The 23,784-nt window shown below is 41.4% G+C and overlaps 1 protein-coding gene across 1 annotated transcript in view; it reads right to left on the bottom strand.

The window, feature by feature from the left end:
• Positions 1-17,191, bottom strand: part of mdga2a (MAM domain containing glycosylphosphatidylinositol anchor 2a) — a 912,278-nt gene extending 895,087 nt beyond the window's left edge. Inside the window, exon 1 of the mRNA XM_041214670.1 lies at positions 17,077-17,191. Coding sequence (XP_041070604.1) covers positions 17,077-17,149 — 73 coding nt within the window. The 5' untranslated portion in view covers positions 17,150-17,191. The remainder of the gene's footprint in view (positions 1-17,076) is intronic.
• Positions 17,192-23,784: the final 6,593 nt, after the last annotated feature.

The following is a 23,784-nucleotide window of genomic DNA, read 5'->3' as shown; positions in this document are numbered from 1 at the left end:
TGAAGAGTCATACGGACACAAAATGTTAACTGTATTCCTCTTCACAGATGCTGTCAGACCTGCTGAGTTTTTCCAGGTATTTTTGTTTTTGTTTTGGATTTCCAGCATCTGCAGATTTTTTGCTTTTATCTTAGTGCTTCTCACTATAATAGTTTCAGGTTTCTCAAAAGTTAATTGCTAGTGAATGTTACTTTATGTAAAAGGATTATTACAGGAATGGTTATGATCATGAGTGTTCATTTAGCCTCTCATACAGACATCTGAGGTCTATCATGTTCCTTCAATATCCGAAGCAGATAAAAAAAATTATGGAGTTCTGCTAAACAAAACTGAGAAATAAGATATTACTTTTACCTAGTTAAATGCCGCCTTCTTAAATGGATATTACTCTAATAGAATGTGCATTCTGGAACAAAAGGATCGATGGTTCAAAGCCATAAGTTGACTATTAATAACAGTTAAGCATGTTCAACTCTGAATTTTAAGTCATATTTGAAAGGCAAGAAGGATACATATTGAATGCAGAAAGCAAACATTCAGCAATAAGTTTATCCCACAACTACTACAGAACATGAGTAAGTCGTTATTCTGCCATTCTCCTTCACCTATTCCATTTATACTGAAAATAATAATTAACTAGCATTATTTTTATTATAATGTCAATTGTCTGCATGAATCCATGATGATATATACAATACTTGCATATGGTTATCTCTGGAACAGTTAATGGTGTCTGATGGGAATATCTATGGTACCATCAACATCCTGGGGTTCCTGTTGACTGAAAGCACAGCTGGACTCTCCACATAAATGCCATATATATTACAGCAAGCAAGACCCATGGCTCACCTAAGTGCCTCTACCACCCACAAGGCACAAGTCAGGAATGTAAGAGAACACTCTCCACTTGCCTGAATAGGTGCAAATGCACAAAATAAACATAAGAAGCTCAACACCAAAGATAAAGCAGTCCTCTTGATCAGCAGCCCATCTTAAAGATTTTCTCTTTCCACCACTTGTGCATTGTGGCTATAGTGTCTCCTATTTACAAGATGCACTTCATCAGCTTGCCAATGCTTCTTCAAGAGCACCTCCCAACCTGTGACCTCCAACAACTAGAAGGACATGGGCAAGAGATGCATGGGAACACCATCACCTCCAAGACCTATCATTCCAACATGGATGTGGTCATTCCTTCATAGTCACTAGGTCAAAATCCTGGAACTCCTATCTAATACACTGAGATCACCTTCACCATATTGGCTACACCTGGTTCGAGGGGGGGTCCACCACCACCACCTTTGAAAGCTACTGGGAATAGGCAACAAATTCTGGCCTTGCTAGCAATGCTCATATCCCGAAAATATAAAAGAAACCACTGAAGCAATTACATGCCAAGGTATCTCTATTATTTATTAATCAGAATCTTCTAGTGAGTCTTAGAAATTAAAGTATCTAACTCTTGCACAATATACCAGCAACAGCTAGCCTAGAATTATCTAAGTACAGCCCTCCTCAGAACTTTGAGTCCATCACCAATTACCTGAAAAATTATAATTATATATCTGCACCATTTGCATGCTGTCTTTTCCACAGTTGTGAAAGAAATCTTGCAACACAATCACCATGAAATAACCAGCATTTCTATGGTAACACATACACATTCTACCTTACCTACATCCTTGAAGCCAACGCTGCTTATTTATCACTCGTGACAAAGCCATCTCAAATCTTGTGCTGTATGTAAAAATATTCCTTGTGTTTTGTTTTGCATGGTCTAGCTTTCTTTGAGCAGTGAAGTTACATGATTGCTTTACCAGAGACAAATAAAGTGAACACTTATAGCCATAACCTTTCGTGCATTAACTCATTTAAACAAAATTTCACTTTTATTGCTGGCAGAATCCGTCAGTCACATTAGGTTTTAATCCATCCAGAATAACTCATCTTGTTCTCTCAGTAGTACAGAATGAAGGCCTGACACCAGTCATTAAAGCAATATATTCCTATACAACCCCTGCTTTGAATATAATAAATTGACATGCAGTAGCACGCAAGAACTGTAGGAAACCATGTAAAAACAAATACAAATATGACATACAAGTTTGTTACCAGAACAATAAATATGCTTTAACTTGAGAATATTGTTTTAATTGCACCCACTAATGTTTGTTTTCAGCACTAATGTGGCATAAATAAACTAAATAAATGGAAGCAACAAATCAATAGTTGGTCAATTCACATTTTGAAATGCTAACTCATTCAGTTCTGTGGCAATCATAAACAACTATACCCCATTTATTTCCCAGCAGAGCATTATTCTCAGATTTTGTTTCTGAGTCAGTCAGAAACCCATCAGACCGGAGGCTCCAATTTAAACTACTGAGAAATCCACACAAGTAGAGTACCTAACATAGAGAGCACACTCTCTCCATAGATCACAGCATATAAGTCGACCTGGTGTGTAAGACAGCCCCATTCTTCTGGCACCAAAAATCATGTCCTTGCATATTCTCAGTGTACAAGTTGACACCTCTTTATAGCCATGACATGCTATACTTTCATTAGTAGTCAGCCTCAGTATTTTGCTACACAAATGCATGCTTTACTTACCTTGTAACTAGGCACAAGGAATCAAGTAGGTGATATGGGCTGGGCTGTGAAGATGTGAGGGAGCTTAAGACATGCCCACCCACAGCAGACCCCACACAGCGAATGGCAAAGAGAAATGAGTCTTCTAACAAAACGAATGAAGTATGGAGCTGGTTTCAATGTCGTAACATTTCCTAACTCATCAAATAACTGTAATGCACTGAAGGAATTCAATGTTAGTGAAATAAAACTGGTGCGTGAGTGGACAAAGAAAGAATCCACCCTCAAGAAGATGCCCCAGCCCAAATGCGCCATGAGAACAGGGACCAGTCATTGATCTGAAAAGCATGTATTGGAATTGGTCCTAGAAAACCAAAATGGTTACATTGTCACCAAAAATGCAATGCATATATACAGACTTAAGTGGGCCAAATCAAACCCTGAGTGCAGCAAAGATTTCAGAACAACAGCTAGTTGGTGTAGCCCCTTTTTGGAACAAAAATGCCAAGTGTTGTGGCAGAAGACCAAGATCGCTCAGAGACTGCCAATGACCTCAATGCTAAAATGACCAGTTTCCAGAGATTCATCATCAGACAGTGGCAAAAGCACAAGTACCCATTATGCCACAGCGACAACATGGATAAAATGCCCATAAATTTTGATATACCCAGCAATTGAAATGTGGAATGGAAAGGTTCAAAAACAAATCTAGTGAAATCCACAGGAGATGAGAAGGCAATTTTCATGGTGGTACTAGTTTGTATGGCTGACAGAACAAAATTAAAACCAAGGTAATTTTCAAATGTAAAAACATGCCGAAAATCAAGTTCCTTGGAAGAGCTTTTGTGCACGCCAATGACAATGGTTGGGTGGATGAGGATGGAGTGAAGTTATGAAATGATAATAAGTGCAATAGGCATTCCAGTGACCTACGTAAAAAATGCAGTTTATTAGTGTGCGACATGTTCAGATCCCATATAACCAATGAGATCAAGAGGCAACTGCGAAGAAATAACAGTCAAATGATTTATATTAGGGGATCTAACATCTATAGTTGAACCTTTGGATGTATCTCAACAAGCCATTCAAAGGATCATGTTTTTGCCAAATGGAATATAGGTGGATGCTTGATGGAGAAAAAACCTTGCCAAACAGTGGAAATATGCATACTGCCCAACTTGATATTTTGTGCAGTTTCATCACCAAACCGTGGGATGCTATTAGTGCACAAACTGTCGTCAGATCATTCAAAGAATGTGGAATATCCAATTCAGTGGATGGAAAGGGATGTCATTTGTTGTGGAGGGATGATTCTGAAACCAAAAATGCCACATCCGAGCCAGTGTGGGATCTTTACAATGATGCTATAGTCAAAGTGACTTAGAATAAATTCAAGAAACTCTTTGCATCGGATGCCGAAGACATTTAATTTGATGGGTTTTAAAATGCTTTCATTATGGTTAAAGGTATCTTTGTATAATTAATTTATTCAAAAATTTGCCACACCAATTTAATATGAATTACCAATGTTTTCTTTTCACATTTCAAAATGACAACTAGTCACACTGGCAATTCACACTTTATACTCGGTGTATAAGTCAACCCCCATTTTTGGAATGATATTTGAAGGCTTTGAAGGTCAATTTATATGTTGACATCTACGGTACCTACGAATAATCAATTTAAAACAGGTTGTAAAAAGCCAATGCCTAGAATCTCCCAGTAATGGAATTGATTGACTAGGTGTCAGCCGTGGCTCAGTGGCAGTACTTGGGTAGCACAAAATTCAATAGATTATTGGTTTAAGCTCTACCCCAAGCCTTGTGCACATAATTTGTATTAACACATTTGCACAGTGGACACTGCACTGGTAGAAATGCAACTTTTGAATGAATCATTACAGTAAGGACCTGTTTATCCTCTTAGTTGGAAGTAAAAGATCCTATGAAAATATTCAAAGAGCGGGGGCCTTCTCCTGGTATTCTAGCAAATATTTATCCTTAACACCACTTAAATAGCCTCTCTAGGCATTTACCTCATTGCTATTTGTGGGACCTCGCTCTGTGCAAATTGGCTATGGTGTTTGCCTATTTTACAAGACAGATTACACTTCAAAAGTAGCTCGTTGGCTATGAAGCACTTTGAGATGTACTCAGGATATGAAAGGTATTATCAAAATGCAAGTTTGTTCTTTCTTAAATTCTCACAGCCTATCAGAACAGGGCATTTCTTGATCTACCTACTAAAGGCATTACTTCTGCAGGGTTACATGGTGCCAATTGAAGAAAATCTCATCCCTCAATGGCAGGTTTACCAGTCATCAGCGACAACCTGCAGATGTTTATGATAAGAAAGAAAATAGCCATAATCCAGTGCATTGGATTGAACTGATAGCGGGTAAACCTACAGACCAATAGCAGAAAGTATTTAACTAAGTGTTTGCTATGATACAAAACCAGTATATACATTGAAAATGCAAAGGTTCCACTCATTTAGTTAAACAACCATGGTCAATAAATGAAATGAGAGAGAGTATTAAGCTAAATGAAAAGGTTTATACAAATGCAAGGATAAAACTGGAAATTCAGCAGACTGTGATAGCTATAAAAAGCAACAAATTTATATAAAGGAAGTAATATGATATACAAAAAATAATACAATGTCTTCCAAGGGATATGAACATTAACAGAAAATGGTTTTATAAATACATATTGGCAAAGATAGTAACTAAGGGGAACAAGGGCCCAATTAAGACAGATGCAGATGAGTCTACCATATTTAAGGGAATATTTACTTTGTTAAGTGAGTATTTTGTATCCATTTTCACAGAGGATGAAGAGGATACACTACCAGCAGTACAAAAGGAGCCGAAAAAATAATCAAGGGGAGGAACAGTGAATTTCATATACGTTAAAGGTGGAAAAAATATGTGGGACTTAAGATAGCGCCATGTCCATAAGACATGAAAGAGATCAGAAACTGTTTAAATGAAACCTTACTTTTTGCTTATTGAAAATTTGACTTTGCTGGTTCAAAAACATGGCTGCTATAGGTCACATCATTTGCAAGTTGGCTACAGTTCTGGAAACTTCCAACATTAATTACAGGACAAAACACAACCCTCATCCTTGTGGAATTTCACACCTATCATTGTGTGGACCCATTACAGTCAATGCAACAAGGGAGCAGCAGATGGCCTGTCTCCCTAGCCTGAACGTATCACAAAGAGAAAGCCATTGAAACTCATTATACCTGTGGAAGCGCTAATAAACACCATCTATCTCCTAAGGTAAACAATGGATTTTAACCAAAGGCATAGAAACTTGTTACGCTGAAACTGACTCGTCAATGAGCAACACCACATGACCTAAGCTCCTTTGGCCTTTGGAAAATTTTAATGTTACATTCCTGGACTCCCAGGGTAGTTTGCTGTTAAACATCCAACCTGTCAACACCAAAGCTAGATCCAGGCTAACAACAAAGCCTGCCTTATACCTAAACCTCCTCAAAGCCTGGTTCTCTGGAATGATTCCTGCCATCACCTATAGTGACCCAGCTGCGTCATCACCAACTTTAAAGAAATTGTGCAACTCCTGCTTTCAGCTAGCTGAACCTGCCTGAACTTTAACTCCTACATGAAGGAACCCTCACTGGACTCTCAAATTCACATGAATTAATATTCATATCTTTAGTTTCTTTTTGTTTTAACTTATTCCTACTTATAAACTATTTTCTTTCCTATCTGCCTCTTGTATCCTTGTGTGTGTATATGTAGTTGCGACAACCCAAAAAAACTCCCAGGTTTGAAAATATGAATAAACAATACTTCTGATTTAACCCTAAAGAGAGTTTGCTGCAAGTCACTTTAAATTCGACTTCACAAACATAGGGTTTGGGGAAACATTACACAGCCTATTTCAAAAATTAAAACACATCTGCTTATGGACAGATGGAAAGAAAAATAAAGAAGTTCAGTTTGCCTCTCTCCCAATCCATAACAATAGATAAATCTCCGGGATTTATGGTTTCCACCCTAGAGTATTAAAAGGAATAAGTGAGGAAACTGAAACACAATAATCATATCCTCCATGCCAACACAATGCCAATTCATGCCCCTCACCCACACTCATGACCCTGTATGACCTTCATAGCCAGGAATTCAGTATCTACCATGGGCAGCTCTCACACCTATACCCTTACTAGTGAAAACAATTCCCATTCATGACATCTATTTGAAGCTTTTAAATCTCCAGCCTGTTATAAAGTCTCAAACGAACTTCTATTCATATCCCACATGAAAGTGAACTATTTGCTTAATAGCATCTTTAATCTGTCAGTTGAACTGTGAACTAAGAAATCTCTGCTGAGTTAATTGTAGCTTTTGAAATTCAGCCAAATATTCATAATGACATTATACTAGCCCTTGGGGAAATGTCAACAAACAACTCTATTGAAACTGCACAACCAGGTGCTAATTTATCTTCTAACCTGCACCAGATGCCCTGCCAATCAAAACAGTCCAGCAGATGTTTTTTTTTTAACTCTCACTGTCAGCTGCAATTTATTTTCTAAGTTTAAAGAGTGGGGGATTTAAAATTGAATGTGATCATGACAGTTTTACAGACTATATCTGCCCTTCAAGAGCATTTTGACCTACTCCACCAGTTTGTGACACTTGCAACAGCCAAAAATGTGGTCTGTTTGAACACAGACCTAAGTTCAAATGGCCCTTCGGAGTTTGAGTTATTGGATCCAGATCCCACCCAATATTTTTAAAGGTCCATGGATTCTTCCCAGCCCATCGGGTCTGAATCTTAACTCCAAAAAATGGGTGGGTTGGGGTTGTGTCAGTGGTTAAAATACAAAAATCTGAAAATCAGGAACGCAATCTGCCATGAATCTGCTCATTCCTATTTTAACAGATATGGGCTGATGACCTCTGCAGGACATCTGTAGTATTTTGCTTCTGTATGAGTATCTATTGATGTTACCTCCATGGACTTCAAGAAGGCACTTGATAAGATTGCAAGTAAGAGACTATTAGCAAAAACAACTTTGGAGGTTACCTTGTGATACACATTGGTTGGTAGGCACAGAAAATAATGATAAAGAAGTTAAAAAATAGGGATATAGGATTCTTTCTCTGACCAACATAATGTGGAAAGTGATGTGCTCCTGTGGCCTGTACTGCGCTTCATATTTTCACCTAATATATCAATGACTTGGATGAAGGAATAGAGAGTTGTATACCCATAGTTATAAATGACAGTTAAGGGCAGAATAAGTTGTGTAGTTAGGACCTTGAAGTTATGAAGGAACATAGTGGGAGTGCAAAACTGTGGCAGATGGAGTTCAATGCCAGGATGTGAGGTTATCCACTTTGGATCTGAGAAAGACAAAAATCAGTATCTTTGCTCATTGATGAGATGATAGCTGTGGAGGATCAATGGAATTTAGGTGTCCATGTACACAAATGACTAAAAGCTAGTGTGTGAGTACAAAAGTAATCAAAAGTGTTAAGTAGTATATTGGCTTTTGTGGATTGGAATATAAAAATGAGGAAGTGATGCCTCAGTTGTATACAAACTTGATCAGACTACACCTGGAACACAATGTTCAGGTTTGCACTTCAGAAAAGATATATTGGCTTTTTAAGTGGTGTAACATAATGATACTAGGGTTTAAAAGAGTCAATTTTCAAGGATAGGTTGCATAAACTTGGCTTCTATTCCTTTTGAGTTTAGAAGGTTGAGGTGTGCTCTAATTGAAATATTTATAATTATAAAAAGGATTCCACAGAATCTACAGACCATAAGACATAGGAGCAGAAATTAGGCCATTCAGTCCATCGAGTCTGCTCCACCATTCAAAAATGGCTGATAAGTTTCTCAACCCCATTCTCCCGCCTTCTCCCCGTAACCTTTGATCCCCTTACCAATCAAGAACCTATCCAGCTCAGTCTTAAATACAGTCAATGACCTGGCCTCCACAGCCTTCTGTGGCAATGAATTCCATAGATTCACCACTCTCTGGCTAAAGAAGTTTCTCCTCCTCTCTGTTCTAAAAGGTCTTCCCTTTACTCTGAGGCTGTGCGCTCAGATCCTGGTCTCTCCTACTAATGGAAACAGCTTCCCCACGTCCACTCTATCCAGGCCTTTCAGTAATCTGTAAGTTTCAATCAGATCCCCTCTCAATCTTCTAAACTCCATTGAGTATGGACCCAGAGTCCTCAAACGTACATCATATGTTAAGCCTTTCATTCCTGGGATTGTTCTTGTGAACCTCCTCTGGACCCTCTCCAGGGCCAGAACATCCTTCCTGAGATACGGGCCCAATATAGAGAGCAACTATTAACAGGAAGATCCAGACAAGAGTACAGGGTCTTAAAATTAAAACTAAGCCATGTAGGAGTGAAATCAGGAAGAATATTTTGCAAAAAGTAATAGAAATTGGAAGTCATTTTGTAAACAAAAGGCTGCAAATATTAGGACAATTGGAATTTTCAAGATTGTGATCAATTGATCCTTGTTGGGGAAGAGCATCAAGAGAATGGAAGGAAGGCAAGGAGATGGTATTGAAGTTACCTCAGTCATGAGGTATTTTCACCACAGAGCATGCTCGATGGACTAAATAGCTTACTTCTGGCCCTATGTTTATTTGTTTCTTGCATTCCTATAATTGCCATGTCTACCATAAGTTATCATTCCTCATCAGGCTAGTAACCAAATAGTAACTAAGTGACTAACAAATATGGGTTTGAGTCCCTAACAGGCAGACAGCAGTGAACACAATCTCCTTCCATCTGGCATGATGAACATGAAAATGCATTGCAACCATTCCCCTGAGCGTAGCATGACACAGAACAAATACTATTGATAAGTGGTTCCACCAATCGGAACATCAATTCACTTCACTGCAATGTGCCATGCCTCTTCATGTATCCCACACATATAAGGCAAATAGAATAAATACATCATCGAACATTTACACAAAAGGGGTGAACAAGAGATTATGGTGATACATAATAGCAGTTTTCAACCATAGCTTAGAAGAGGCATTCAAAACCTGAATAGTATGTGTTTAACTGCCAACACTCTATATCAATTAGAAGTACAATTTGGAACTCATTTGTTGAGTATGCGATCCACACAGATGCCAGAATAACTGCAAGAGTGTGTTTACAGTGTCTGTATTCTACTGATTGCTCAAAGTGTTTGCATACCATTACCTCAATAACAATTGCAGGTAGGACAACATAAAATGCAGTCAGGGTGAAAACAAGATTTGAATATAAAATTGCCATAGTGGCAGCCTGGATATGAAATTGGCTAAGGGACAAAAAGCAAAAAGTTCTGGTGAACTTTTGGTTTTCAGACTGGAAGGAAGTATACATTAGTTTTCCCCAGGCAACAGTGTTAAGCTCACTGCTCTTTTTGATATATGTTAAAGTCCTGGATTTACAAAAGGGGCATTTTTCAAAGATTTAAGATGATGATTTGGAAATGTAGTAAATAATAAGGAGGACATAGACTGGTAAAATGGGCAGATATGTGGGAGATGACATTTAATGCAGAGAAGTGTGAAATAATACATTTTGGTAGGCAAAGCAAAGAGTATGAATGAAATGGTACAATTTTATAAGTGCTGCAGGAAGAGAGAGTCCTGGGTGTGTATGTACATAAATCTTTAAATGTGGTAGGATATTGTAAAAAGACTTGAAAAAGCATATTTGCTTTATTAATAAAGGCACAGAGTATAAAGTTATACTAAACAATCATAAAATTCTGGTTAGGTCTCAGCTGAAGTATTATGTTCAATTCTGTGCATTACAACTTAGGAAGGATATGAAGTCTTAGCAAGTGTTAAAGGAGATTTACACAAATGGTACCAGGGATGAAAGATTTCAGATATGTGCAGAGACTGAAGAAATTGGGATTGTTCTTGGAGCAGAGACATTTGATAGAGGGGTTCAAAATCATTTATTATTTTGATAGAGTAAATCAAGAGAAATTGTTTCTAGTGGTAAAAGGGACCAGACGACACAGATTTAAGATGACTGGCAAAACAAATCAGAATCAACATGAGGAAACTTTTTCTTAAGTTTTACACAGTGAGATGCTGTGATCTGGAATGCACTGTCTGAAAGGGCATTGGAAGTTTATTCAATAATATTCAAAAGAGAATTGAAGTAATACTTGAAGGGAAAATATATACAGGGTAATGGAATTAAATAAATAGTTGTACCAAACAGCCAGCATAGGTATGATAGAATGAATGGCCTCCTTCTGTGCTGTATCATTCTATGACTTTTTAAAATTCATTCACAGGATGTGGGCATCACTGGCTAGGCCAGCATTTATTGCTCATCCCTAGTTGCCCTTGAGAAGATGGTAGTGAGCTGCCTTCCTGAACCGCTGCAGTCCATGTGGTGTAGGTACACTCATGGTGCTGTTAGGGAGGAAGTACCAGGATTTTGACCCAGTGGCAGTGAAGGAAAGGTGATATATTTCCAAATCAGGATTGGAAATAACTTGGAAGGGAACTTACAGGTGGTGGTGTTCCCATGTGTCTGCTACCCTTGTCCTTCTTGATGGTAGAGTTCATGGGTTAGGAAGGTGCTGTCAAAGGAGCCTTGCTGAGTCAATTATTTTAGGTAATTGTACATTATCAGTAGTAAATCAGTTAAAGGGGAAATAAATCAATAATGGCAATTCATTAGTTTTTGATTTTTCTTAAACTCTCCATATAAATTTCAAGAATAAAAGGTTACAACTGACAGGTGATGGTGTAGTGGTATTGTTGCTGGACTAGTAATCCAAAGACTCAGGGTAAGGCTCTGGGGGCTCAACTTCAAATCCTGCTGCAGCAGATGGTGGAATTTGAAGTCAATAAAAAAATCTGGAATTTAAAGCATAATGTCATTTAAAAAAAAAACCATCTGGTTCACTAATGTCTGCTGGTCTGGCCTACATACATAATTTGTGGTTCACTCTTGAATGCCCCTGAAACAAGGGCAATTGGGCATGGACAATTATGATGAAGTGCTATATTGTCAGTGGTGCTGCTTTTTGGAAGATACATTAAAAACCAAATCCCACCTTCCCCCTCCTATGGACATTATTTCACAAAAGAGCAGGGGAGTCTTGGCTGATATTTATTTCTCAACTAACATCACTAAAACAGATTATTTGGCCATTATCACATTGCTGTTTACTAGCAAATTGTCTACTGCATTTTCTATATTAAAATAGAGACATTTCAAACTTACTCGCGTAGCGGTAAAGTGCTTGGTACAGCCAGAGATTGTGAAGAAAGCTCTCTTTGTAAATGTGAGTTTTGCTGTTCTTTTATAATGTAAAGTCCAGTCATGAAAATTGAGGAGCTGGAGTAGTTGGCCTCAGTTTGGAATTATCATGAGCACAAGCACAGTGAGTCAAGTGGTCTCTTTCTACACTGAAATTTCCATAACCTTCTGTTGTTAGTGGCATTTACAAGGAATTACACTGGTGCCTCAATAGTATTTGTATCTAAATCTAATGGAGGAACAGTAAAATGTTCAATTAATTGAATTTCCCCTTTTGTGGTACTGAATAACAAACAGATAAATCAGGTCAGCAAATGACTTTTGCAAAAGAAACAATACAGAACTATGAAGATGATTGCATATCTTGGCCTGGATTTTGTGGTAGTAATGATGGCAAAACTGCTGGTGTTCATCATCATTACTCCTCTAAGATTGACAACAACTTCTGGAATCTGCACATGCGCAGTTAAACATGGAAATACAGAAGTTACTGTCAGTGATTCTTCACTTTCCCATAGCTGCGTTGTTGAAGTCACTGAAGACTACAATCAATTTGATATCACTGAACTGATGAGAACTTGCCCTTTTATACTCTTGCTTAGCATTAAAAATCCTTGAAAAAGTTACACATTGTTAAATGAGGAGGATTTTTAATAGTGTACTAAGTTCATAATTACTGCTGCAAAACCTTTCTGACCTTGAAAACTTTAAAAGATGCTTTCATTAAAAAGTTTATTTATAATATTTTAGCTTCTATCATATTCCCATGGCTATGTTGCAATCATTTATTTCACTCTCTGTAAAATTGATTTAAAAATGAAAGCTCTATCAGTGCATTTTATTTCTGGTTTGTTGTCTGTAAGAATATTTTAATTTAATTGGCTGCTTACCCATGCCTAGAGATCCCTTGACATTATGATAGATTTAAACTAGTATTGGGAAATGTAAAATTCACACCACAGAGATTGCTAGATCTTAGTGGGCAGCATTCTTTGAGGTCAACGGTGAGTGTCATCACTTCAATGCTATCCGCCAATTCCATGCCCTTGTGTCCAGCACATGTTCATCACACATTAGATGTCACATTTGTTACAGATGCAAAATAATCATTTTTATTTTTTAAGAATGCCAGTCATTGACCTGGTTCCTGAAACTTACAAACATTTACAACAGCTCTCTGACCTCAGTATTTTATAAGTAGCTACAACCGCCTGGATTTTCCTATTTAAAACCATCTCTTTAAAAAGGTGCAGTTTTATCACAAGAATGCTCCAGATAAAAGGTATTCATGGCAATGTGAAACACACTACCCATAGGTGAGCCAGATAGCATAGATGAATTTAATGTTAGGCTATAAGCAATAAAGGACTAGAAGGACATGCTGATGGGGTTAGCTGAAGAAGGGTAGGGGGAGGCTCATGCAGAACATAAACACCAGCATGGACTGGCATGATTCCATGTTGTGGATGGTTATTCTATAAAATTCATGGCAATCCACCAAGACCTTGAAATCCTCCTATTACAGCAGTTAATTGGCTCAGAAATAACGTTGAAGTTTTTATCATCGCTGCTCTCTCAGGAAGTTAACTCTAGGTTTGCTCACTCTTCTCACAAGAGAACTTCCTGAAGTGCTAAAATTTATATTTGGCTTTTGCTAGTTTGAACTTCTGGCCTTTGTCCTACTTTTGCAATTTTATGTTAATTCATCATATTCATCTTTTCCATACAATTAACTATCTTAAATACCTCCACTCCAGCTGCTACCTAAAAATAGAATGCCCTATATGGGTTACAGCAGTAGGGTTGAATTTAATGGATGGAATGAATGTCTCTCTCTCTCTCTATCTATCTATCTCTCTCTGTATTTAATCCAAAATAAGATTAGAAGTTTGATCCTGTTCATTAGATTCCTACTTCTACAACACAAACTGATCTGAGATTTGGCTGTAATGTAGAAAGTAATGAAAAATAAGAGTCCTTTTAGTGGTTTAGGAGGAGGTCCTGTTGGTACAATGGGTTGCCTCCCTGCCTTTGAGCCAATTGTTCCAGGTTCAAGTCCCACTCCAGGACTTGATGGCCAAGGAAGGTACATTTACAATGCAGCCAAACAGATTGAGCATCAACTTGTAAATCCAATGGTAGGTGGTAAGAGTAGAAGAAATTCCTGGTCAGCCATGTGATGGGAAGAAATTGGAGCCTCGACCACCACGTTCCATTGCTCCAGACTGCAACAAGCATGGAAAAGTGAATGTTGCCACAGAAGTTTGGACTTCTTGGAGTGCCAGTTGGCTGGATGGCCAGTGTGGATCATATTGGTGTCAACAGCACAATCCCAATACCAGCTGGGGTGGATGTGGGACCTGCTTTCTTGCTCTCCCCGTGGTGGAGATCGTGGCTCTGTGGGTCAGACCCACCTTTGGGCAGAGAACTCAAGAAGGGATAGAAAGGCACCTCTGGGACACATATCCAGAAATGAAATGATTGCAGAGCCCTGATTCAAAGAGTACAGTCACTAAACTTGAATCCACTACTTACTTTAGTTGAATATATCTAATGGCCTCCAACTGGCCTGGCCCATCAGATCTTCCCAGGGGTGTAGTAAGTGGCTAATTTTAGGGTTCTCCTACCAGGAAGAAGTTATTTGTGGGCAAAGTTAGTTCCTATAAAAGCACAGGAAGATTCCAGTCGATGAGTTATCATCCGCTGTAACAACCCGAGTGATGTGATTTATATTTTAAAATTCTGTTTTGGCTCTTTTTATTAGGGCAGACACGATTAGTAACTCAATGAATCTGTTTACAGACGTCTGATGATTTTGCTAATAACTTTGCTCATGTGAAATATCATTTTAAATGACTGATCTTCCTGCCTTTCCCTTTAAATATATTTGATCTAAGGTCTAGGTGGAGAAGTCATTGGCCCTGACAGGAGTCAACGTCATTTCTGCCTGTAACAAAATACGTACATGTGCCAACATCTGAAGTCTTTTGCTCTGAGTACCTGTCTTTGATCTCTTTTTACAAATATCTGTTGTCACGACTCCCGATCCGGGTATTTCTAACGGGTACAAAGCCAGGGGTCTACAGTAAACGTGCAAGACTCAATTAATTAGTTCTTTATTCATCGTTTTAAGAATTCTTTTCAATTACAATACAATTTGTTTGGCTGCTAACATTGTGTGGGGGGGGGGGGGGGGGTGGCGCGGGGTGGGGGTTGGTTGGGGAAGGGGATTAATTTTACGACGGGAACCGAGATTTACACTGTTCCACAATGTTTCTTAACAGATTTGATTTCCCTATAATCCTTCAATATTGATTGGTCACCAGGGGACAGACATGTCAGTTTCACTAGTGAAATTAACATAACTACTGACATCTCGCTGCTCAACTCACGCGTGCCAGCAGTTTGTGATTGGTCCGAACCTGTGAGGCTCTGTGTTAAAATCCACAACCCACAGTCTCCGCGGGCAGATTGTTGTTAGCAGAGGATCACAACAGTTTTTGACAAGGGATTGAGCTCGGCGGGGGGAATTTAAAAAAAAGGACTAATGGTCCAGTCAGCTCGAAATACCGAGCCCATCGATCGCTTCACAATGGGACCTCTGCAACCATCTATATTGTAACCAATTACCCGACATTAATCTGCTTATTCACTACAGGTGCCGCGACAGTAGTTAACATGCCGGCTGCAGAATCCGATGTGTGCCAACTGCTGGCGTGAGTTCCCGCAGTTCTGCCCAACGAGACACCTACTTTTAACTCTTTGCTTTCGAAATACAAGGTTGTGTTTACTCAGTGGAGCCTCGCTGATCACGTCCATTACAGCACCGTCGCGCCAACCCCTCAGTATGGGTTTAAACATGATATAGTGTACATACATGAAGGTGGACCAGATTAGTCAGCGCAACACCCTCCATCTCACATCTCAGTTTGGGGGGGGGGGGGGGGCGGTGGTTGGTGGTGGTGGTGGTGGGGGAGGATCGCTCAATTCCACACAGGGCTGAAACCACTTTGGCGAACCTATCGTTTCGATTCACTGAGCCTAGCGATTAAATAACTATCTTTGAGAATTATTTGCTGGCCAGTCGCTTTTAACGAACCCAGTTATTTCCACAGACCCACTCAATGTATCAAGGCCTCTTCAGTTAGCATTTTGAGGACCTTTGGTGCGAGTGGGGCAATTTTCGTTTCAAAACCATTAGCAAAACTGTCAGTTTAATTTGCATAAATGGCAACAGTCATGTCTGCTCCCAATCCACATGGGGGGGGTGGGGGGGATGTGGTGACAGGCAGTTCTTGGAGTAAGTACGGGGGTGGGGATGGGTGGGGGCGTAGAGGCGGGCTAAGTACTGGCGTGTAACCTCACCACCACCAACCCACCCCCCTCCCCTTTCATTATCCCGCCTGCTTTCCAAGAAATTTGGAGATTAGAACGTCTCGTTGCTCACACAGGGCGATTTAGTTCGGTGTCATTTTCACAGTCTCACACTTTGGAAATCTGGCACAAAACCCGAAGATCATCCAGAAAAAAACTACCTTGCACTGTAGGATGGTACCGCGTATTTAGTGAGGGCAGAATTGATCTCGGCTCGGTTTGTAATATATGATTCACTGAACTAAAAATACGCCCGCAAGTTTCAAGACTCGCTTTAGGGAGGGATTACAGTGTCACGTGACAAACTATAGATATTTCAAACGTATTCCTACAGAAAGGATGTGCACATCACATACACTGCTCGAATATGCCTCTACTCCAGAGCATTCGAGTTCCCATGCACAGCACTGGCCAAATGCATAGTCCATTGATGGAGAGCAGTTAATGTAGAGACCTGCTCTGCTCGCTTTTACGGCGCTTTATTGTACCCAGCAGTTAATATATCGGCGATTAAGCGCCGCCTTTTCAATATATTCCCATTGAAGATCCGTATTTGCATTTACCACAATGGAACAATGCAGTGAAAATCAATACGTCAATGGAATTGTACATGGTGTACATTAGAAACACTATCACAGTATTCACCCAGCTGGTCCCAAGCCACACACACACACACACACAATTTTGTTTTGCAGAATGCAGTGTTAAAATTGCTGCAAGTGTTTCAAGATATATCCCGCCGAGTCAAAAAAAAAGGACATTTTCACGCTGATCATTAAAGAAAATCGTTTTCATTACAAACTTACCGTACACTCCCTGGCCAGAAACGCCTTCGAGTACAACTGTTAGCAGCCCCAAGAGTAGATAAGCAAAATCCATCTTCACGTTAGTGTTAACATATCCAGCTTGGGAGCGCCGTTTTCGCGATGTGTCCTTCGGCTGAGTCTGAGCAAGCCCGGCTCCGAGAAACGGAGAGCCCCTCTGTCACCTGGTGGCCAGAGGGCGAGGAACAGGAGAGGCCACACGAGATGGGATTGTGCTGCTTGTCCGAAGAGATGGAGTCGAAAGCGATGAGCGCCGGCTTTCTCAAGGCTCTGGGAGCGGGGGTGGGATGGAGGGGGGCGGGGGGGGGGGGGAGAGAGAGAGAGAGCGGGGCAGAGCTAATAGCAAATCCCTGGGAAAAGGGAGCTGTGCTGTCCGTCCAGAAAGCAAGGGCTTTGCCGGGTCTGAGGTGCTTTAAAAGTAACTCACGGCGGTCCCTGGAGATCAATTAACATCGCAGCTCGGCCACATCCATTCTGCACATTCCGCCCGCCGCCAACATACCCAGCGAGGAAGCGGGCGGTGCATCCGCTCCGGGCAAGCTGCTCTCTCCTCCAGGTTTCAGCAGCGACAAGCGGCAACACATTTATGATTCAGGCTGTAACATTTTCACTGGGTGTTATTGCCGTCCAAGTAGAAACCTCCTACCCCCCCCCACCCCACCCCTACCCCTACATCCACACACACACACACACACACACAGCTGGATCCGCCAGGTTTCACACACACACACACACACACACACCAAATCACTGAGACGAGAAGTTCAGGATGTGTAGAGACGCCGCCGGCTCCGGGGTCGAAGAGGGTGGTCACCGAGAGAGGCAGAGGGAGAGAGAGGCACCCGACCAGGCAGCTGTACCATTCCCGCCCGCAGCCCCTCGGTCTAATCCTGGTCCCTTCCGTGAAGCCGCTGAGGTGAGAGGGTTTTGGAGGAGGCTGAGGTGGGGGGGGTGGTGGGTGCTGGCTGAGAAGGAAGGGTCCAGGCGGAGTCGGGAGTAGCTGCTAGCGGAGCTGGATAATAATCACGTTGTTCAGTACGTGCCCGCCCCCATTCCTCTCGCTCGGATGGTGAACATGAAGCGCGCCCGCAGCCGGAGACGTACAGGCTGCGTGATTGAAGCTCGTCAACAGCGAGGCGAGGGGAACAGACTCAAAACGCTCCATCCCACTCATCACGCATTTCAGCTGCATGGCGCTTTTTTCCCCCCCTGCATTTCCACATTGAGTAAAGCTGCTGTGGAAGCGAGAGAAATCAGAAACCGGGATGAGCGCCTCCGAGCCGCTATGTGTTCATTGATGCAGGTCTAATCCTCACGCCGGCCTTTCACATAATACAAGGCAAGCTCCTGAGCATAAATAAACCTTTTCATTTTACTGTTCAAACTCGCGCTGATCTCGCCTTACCCCCCCCCCCCCCCCAATAGGTTTCATTGGAAAAGCCCCCTAATTGGGTGGTCGAGGCATCTTTTTGAAATTCACAAGAAGGGACATTTGTAAAACATCAAAGCACAAAGTTAAAGAGACACTATTTATGGGAGTCAGTTCGAAGAAATTGGCGGGCATATGCAACCTTTCACTTTTGAGATTTGGATCGAGATTCAATTCTAATAGATGAGGTGAGAATTTACTCTTTGCTGGTTCAGACACTCCAGGGTCGTTGTCCACCCTCACTGAGAAATCGGTGCCACATGGGCCTAGGTTTAAGGTTCGGCACGAGATCAATCTGAGTGGCAGTGATATTCGGCCTCGCTTTCAAGTGTAACTGCAGCTGGTTTAAGACACTATTGGCCAAAAATGTCAACTTTTTAAAGTTAAACTGGGTACCTGACAAAGGTGTACGTTTAAGAGTCTGCGGGTCAAAGCACTGAGGAATACTCTGAGTAATGTTTATCTTGGCTAATAAACAGAGCTCTCTATTCCCAAAAGGACACAGCCCATTTGACTAAATCCAGCCAATTGAGGTGCAACTTGCTACAGCCAAGACTTGGCGATGCTCCAGTGTGTGCAACCATAATGTCCACCAACACAAGTGACTGGTCAGCCTCCCACAGTTTTGTTTTTGTGTTCCCAGTCGGAGCCACACCATCCTTTGCGGCATCAGCGTCTCGAGGTTTCGGGGATCAATTGCAGTCCAATTTCCGGGTTTCATTGGCGATCCTGGCTGGTCAGTAACCGTTCCCTGGTGTACTAAGCACCCGCCTGCTTCAGACAGCAGAAGATCCACATCCCCAATAAAGGGGATGGTCAAGATTTGGTTGTCGAGCAGGTCGCAAAATTCCTCTCCATCTATCTTAGTCTTCGGCACCGTGAAAAGCCATATAGAAGCTATTTGTGTCATGTTAGACAACTCGATGTTCTTGCCAGCCAAGCCCAGTGATACTAGACTTACTCATCACCAATTGTTTCATCCAGGTCCTCAGGCGAGGAACGTTTTTGACGACTTGACTTGAGAGTTCAGTGCCAAGCCTGCAGCCATCGTGCAGACACTTCAGCGCACTGATTCCCTGTTTGTATTACAGGAGGGCCGGTAACTGAGCCCTTTGCGCAGAAACGACCCATTTGTATTCGAGCCGAAAATTCAGCAACAACAGAAGGCAGGACAACTGGACATACAAGAGGTGGCCAATTGTTCAGAAGATGCAAATGTTTGTGATTCTGATCAAGACACACCTAGATATCAATGAAATGCCCTTAAAGAGCCATACAATGGTTATAGCACTGCACAGCATTCGGCCCATCGTGCCTGTACTGGCTCTCTGAAGAAGCTATTCACCTCGTGCCACTCACCTGCCCTTTCCTGGTATCTCTGTAAATTTTCCCTTTTCAGATGATGATCCAATTCCCTTCTGAAAGCTTCAACGGAATATGCCTCCAGCACACTCTCAGGCAGTGCATTCCAGATCCTAACCACTCGCTGTGTGAAAAAGTTTTTCCTCATATCGCCATTGCTTCTTTTGCCAATTACCTTAAATCTATGTCCCCTTATTCTCGATCCTTCCACCGATGGGAACAGTTTCTCCCTATCCACTTTGTCCAGTCCTTTCATGATAATGAATACCTCTACCAAATCTCCTCTCACCCTTGCCTTCTCCAAGGCCCAACTTCTTCAATCTTTCTAAGTAACTGAAGTTCTTCAATCCCTGGAACCATTCTGGTGAACCTTTTCTGCACCCCCTCTAATGCCTTTACATCCTTCCTAAAAATGTAGTGCCCAGAACGGGACGCAATACTCCAGCTGAGGTTGAAACAGTGTTTTATAATTACTAAAGCGGTATGCTTTATTAACTGTGCTCTCAACCTGTCCTGCCACATTCAATGATGTATGTACATATACACCAGGTGCCTCTGCTCCTGCACACCCTTTTGAATTGCACCCTTTATTTTATATTGTCGCTGCATTCTTCTGACCAAAATGAACCACTTCACACATCTTTGCATTAAATTTCATCCGCCATTTGCCCACTAGCTTGTCGATGCCCTCCTGAAGTTTCTCATTATCCTTCTCACCGTTCAGCATACTTCCAATTTTCCTTTCGTCCACAGATTTTGAAATTGTGCCCTTTACACCAAGGTGAATGAATTAAGGGAGGTGAAAGCACAAACAAAACTGCAAAGGGTAAGGCTAAAACCACCTGACAAAAGTGAAGGAGGAAGAAAGCTTGTGTTTTTACAGCTGGTAGCACCTTGCTATCAGAGACAAGGACTGAAATCCATCACAGGGAGGAAAATGGCGCCTCCAACAGAGCTTTTTAAAATCCTTTTAGGGATGTGGGCATCACTGGCTGGGCCAGCATTTATTGCCCATCCCTAACTGCCCTTGAGACAGTGGTGGTGAACTGCCTTCTTGAACAGCTGCAGTCCATGTCTAACAGCGAGCCTTTTTGAAACACTTTTGACGGCACCGAGGCTGGTGAGGTTAACCTCGCAAATTGACTTGATGATAACATTTTAATGGTGCGCTGCACTTAAATGTCTGCTACTAACTTTTGCTTTTCTTCTTCTTTTTGGTAAGCTAAGGATTTGGCGGGGGGAATATCCCATCACCATGCTTAAATTCACCAAATCAAGAATTTCAGAATTCCATCTAAGTGGATTTTTGTTCCCTGATCTGGAGTATGAGCACTGTCTATAGAATCACAACTACATGCACTATACCGAGCCTGTAAATGGAGAAAAACTGCTCAAGGTATTTCGTGGGAGGGTAACCAGACAAAAACTGACACCGAGCCAAAGATTTCGTCAATACGTTGGGTTTGAAGGAGCATTTAAAAGAGATGAAAGATGGAGAGTTCCGGGCGGGGCTTAAATCGGAGTGTTTTAATGATATTCAGAGAAAATTAGCCAAGGTTGACATGATCCAACGTTTTGGAATGCCTCAGAATACACTGGGTACTCTGGAGTGTAGCCAGCACTGGATTTCCTGCTGCTTATTCAGGTTTATCTGAGTGGAAAGAATCCCGCCATTCAGGCAGAGGGGTATCTACCCAGGCCTCATTAATAAGCCAGGCTGGCGCTCTGACCATTAACCGTGCCCTTGCGGTGCATCTTAGAGCCAATTGAGACAGGCAGGCATTCCTCTTGTCTCCATCTCCTCCAGGAGATAGATACTAGTTGAAAAACATTGTTTATCTGTCCGTTCATCTCAATGAAGAGAAACGACCACCTGTCTGAAAGCGGCAATCAACGCGATTTATCAACATTTCAGTTCAGATGCGCGCCAGTCATGTGGACAACTATCCGCTCACCACCTAGATTAAAGGAGTCAAAAAAAATCTAACGACTCTGTGTAAGACGATTCTTCATGATTATAAGTCTATGGCACCAAAACGCTCATGATTTTGGACTGTTTGCGTTGGGAGGCTCGTGTAAAGAGAAACACATTGCATTTGTATAGTTCCTTTTCACTTTCCAGAGGTTCAGCTGCACTTTAAAACCGACGTATTGACTTGCGACCTGAAGTCATGCAGGCAAAACGCATTAGCGCGCGGCAAACAGGTGAGCGGCCAAATCTGTTTTTGGTGGTGTTATTTGAGGGAGGAACTTTGGCTCCGGTACCTGAAAGTACTTTGTTCTTCTTGCAAAAATGTTACTGAATCGTGTAAACCCAATGGAGGAGGAGGCAGGCTGGCGGGCCTTGGATCTGTCTCATCCAAAATACATGGTAGTTCTGAAAGGGAGGATTAATAGTTGCTGAAGATCCAAATCCAAGCCCCGAACTACTACCTTCCTGTCATCGAGTGCAAAGATTGGGGAAAATACATTTCCTAGAATTCCTTCCCAACGGAGGCATCATAAATAAAGAAACACCTTTCTGGAATTGCCTTATGGAAATTTAGAAATAACCTAAGCACTATAGAGTAATAAGAACTCTGCATAGCAAAAGACTGCAAATGTCAACACACCTTTAGGGATTTATTAACACGATTATCAATATTCTCCTCAAATTCAATAACATTTACTAAAATGGAAGATGCGAATGAAGTTTAATTTGTCCGCCTGCAGATTATTGTTACCAACTTCCGCCTGTATTAGCAATTTCAACAAAACGCGGTTCCTGGGAATATCACACGTCAGCGTCAACACGCGGTTATGTCAAATATAGTTTCCATGGAAACCAAAAATACATTAAAAATCACACAATCTTCTCATTATATTGCCGTAACTTTGCAACCAGATTCTCGCCGAACGGAATGACTGTTGTGATGTGCTACATTGATAATTCACAAATGGTACAATTATGGAACTAGGCTCAATCGATTTAAAAAGGCACAAAACCAATTTTCTCGTTAATTTTATACATAATTTGACGCCTTGTACAGCACATACTTTAAGACAGAAATATTCCGCATAGGGTAATAACATTAACCTATTCTGGTAGGGTAATAACATTAACAAGAAAACGATAAACATTTGTGCCTCTTGCATTTCGGGGAATGGCATTGCACCAGGGAAGTCATTGCTAAAGGCGATTCTTTCTGGTTAGTCCAACACTCTGATTTAACAAGTCTTCACGCTGTTTTACGTCTCCTATTAAGTTAAATAAAAAGTTGAAATAATGTCACTGCTGGATTTAAACGTGCTCCCAATAAATATACCGCAGGGCAACTAGGCAATAGCTCCAGGTCAGTCTCGGAGTGCGAGCTCCTTAAAACAGAAGGCACAGCGTTAAATTCCCGCAGACCCCGCCGTGTGAAGAACAGGATAAGTTCCTGTCATGTGTGCCCCGAGCTACACACCGATTGAAACCATGCAGAGGCTGTGCGTGAAAACCCCAGAACCCCTTCCTTAAATAAGGAGCGGAATGGACTCGATTTGCAAAGATGACAGTATTTACGCTGACAATATTTCTTTAAGAGGCTCAATTGGCCTGCAGCTCGCAGAACGACACTCAGGCCGACCAGGCCGGAGAGACGTTAGCGTGCGCTCTCTCTGATGCAGTACACCCCTCAGTATATCATAGGCCCGCTCTGGAATCCGCCACTGTCACCTCGATTTTGCATTCTTTCAGTGAGAGACCGACAGCGATTTCCTGGCTGGAATCCTCGGTTTTTGCTGCGTCTGCGTGAGTAGATGCCGCTTTCTACAGCTGAAGGCACGTTTCTCCTAGGCGATACTGATAGAGTGCTCACACAGCACTCAGCTCTCCCACAATGAAGACGCTCACTGCCACAGCTATAAGGACCTCTACA

Source organism: Carcharodon carcharias, chromosome 20 (genome assembly GCF_017639515.1).
Source record: "Carcharodon carcharias isolate sCarCar2 chromosome 20, sCarCar2.pri, whole genome shotgun sequence".
Lineage (NCBI taxonomy): Eukaryota > Metazoa > Chordata > Chondrichthyes > Lamniformes > Lamnidae > Carcharodon > Carcharodon carcharias.
This window is presented reverse-complemented; position numbering and strand designations above follow the sequence as displayed.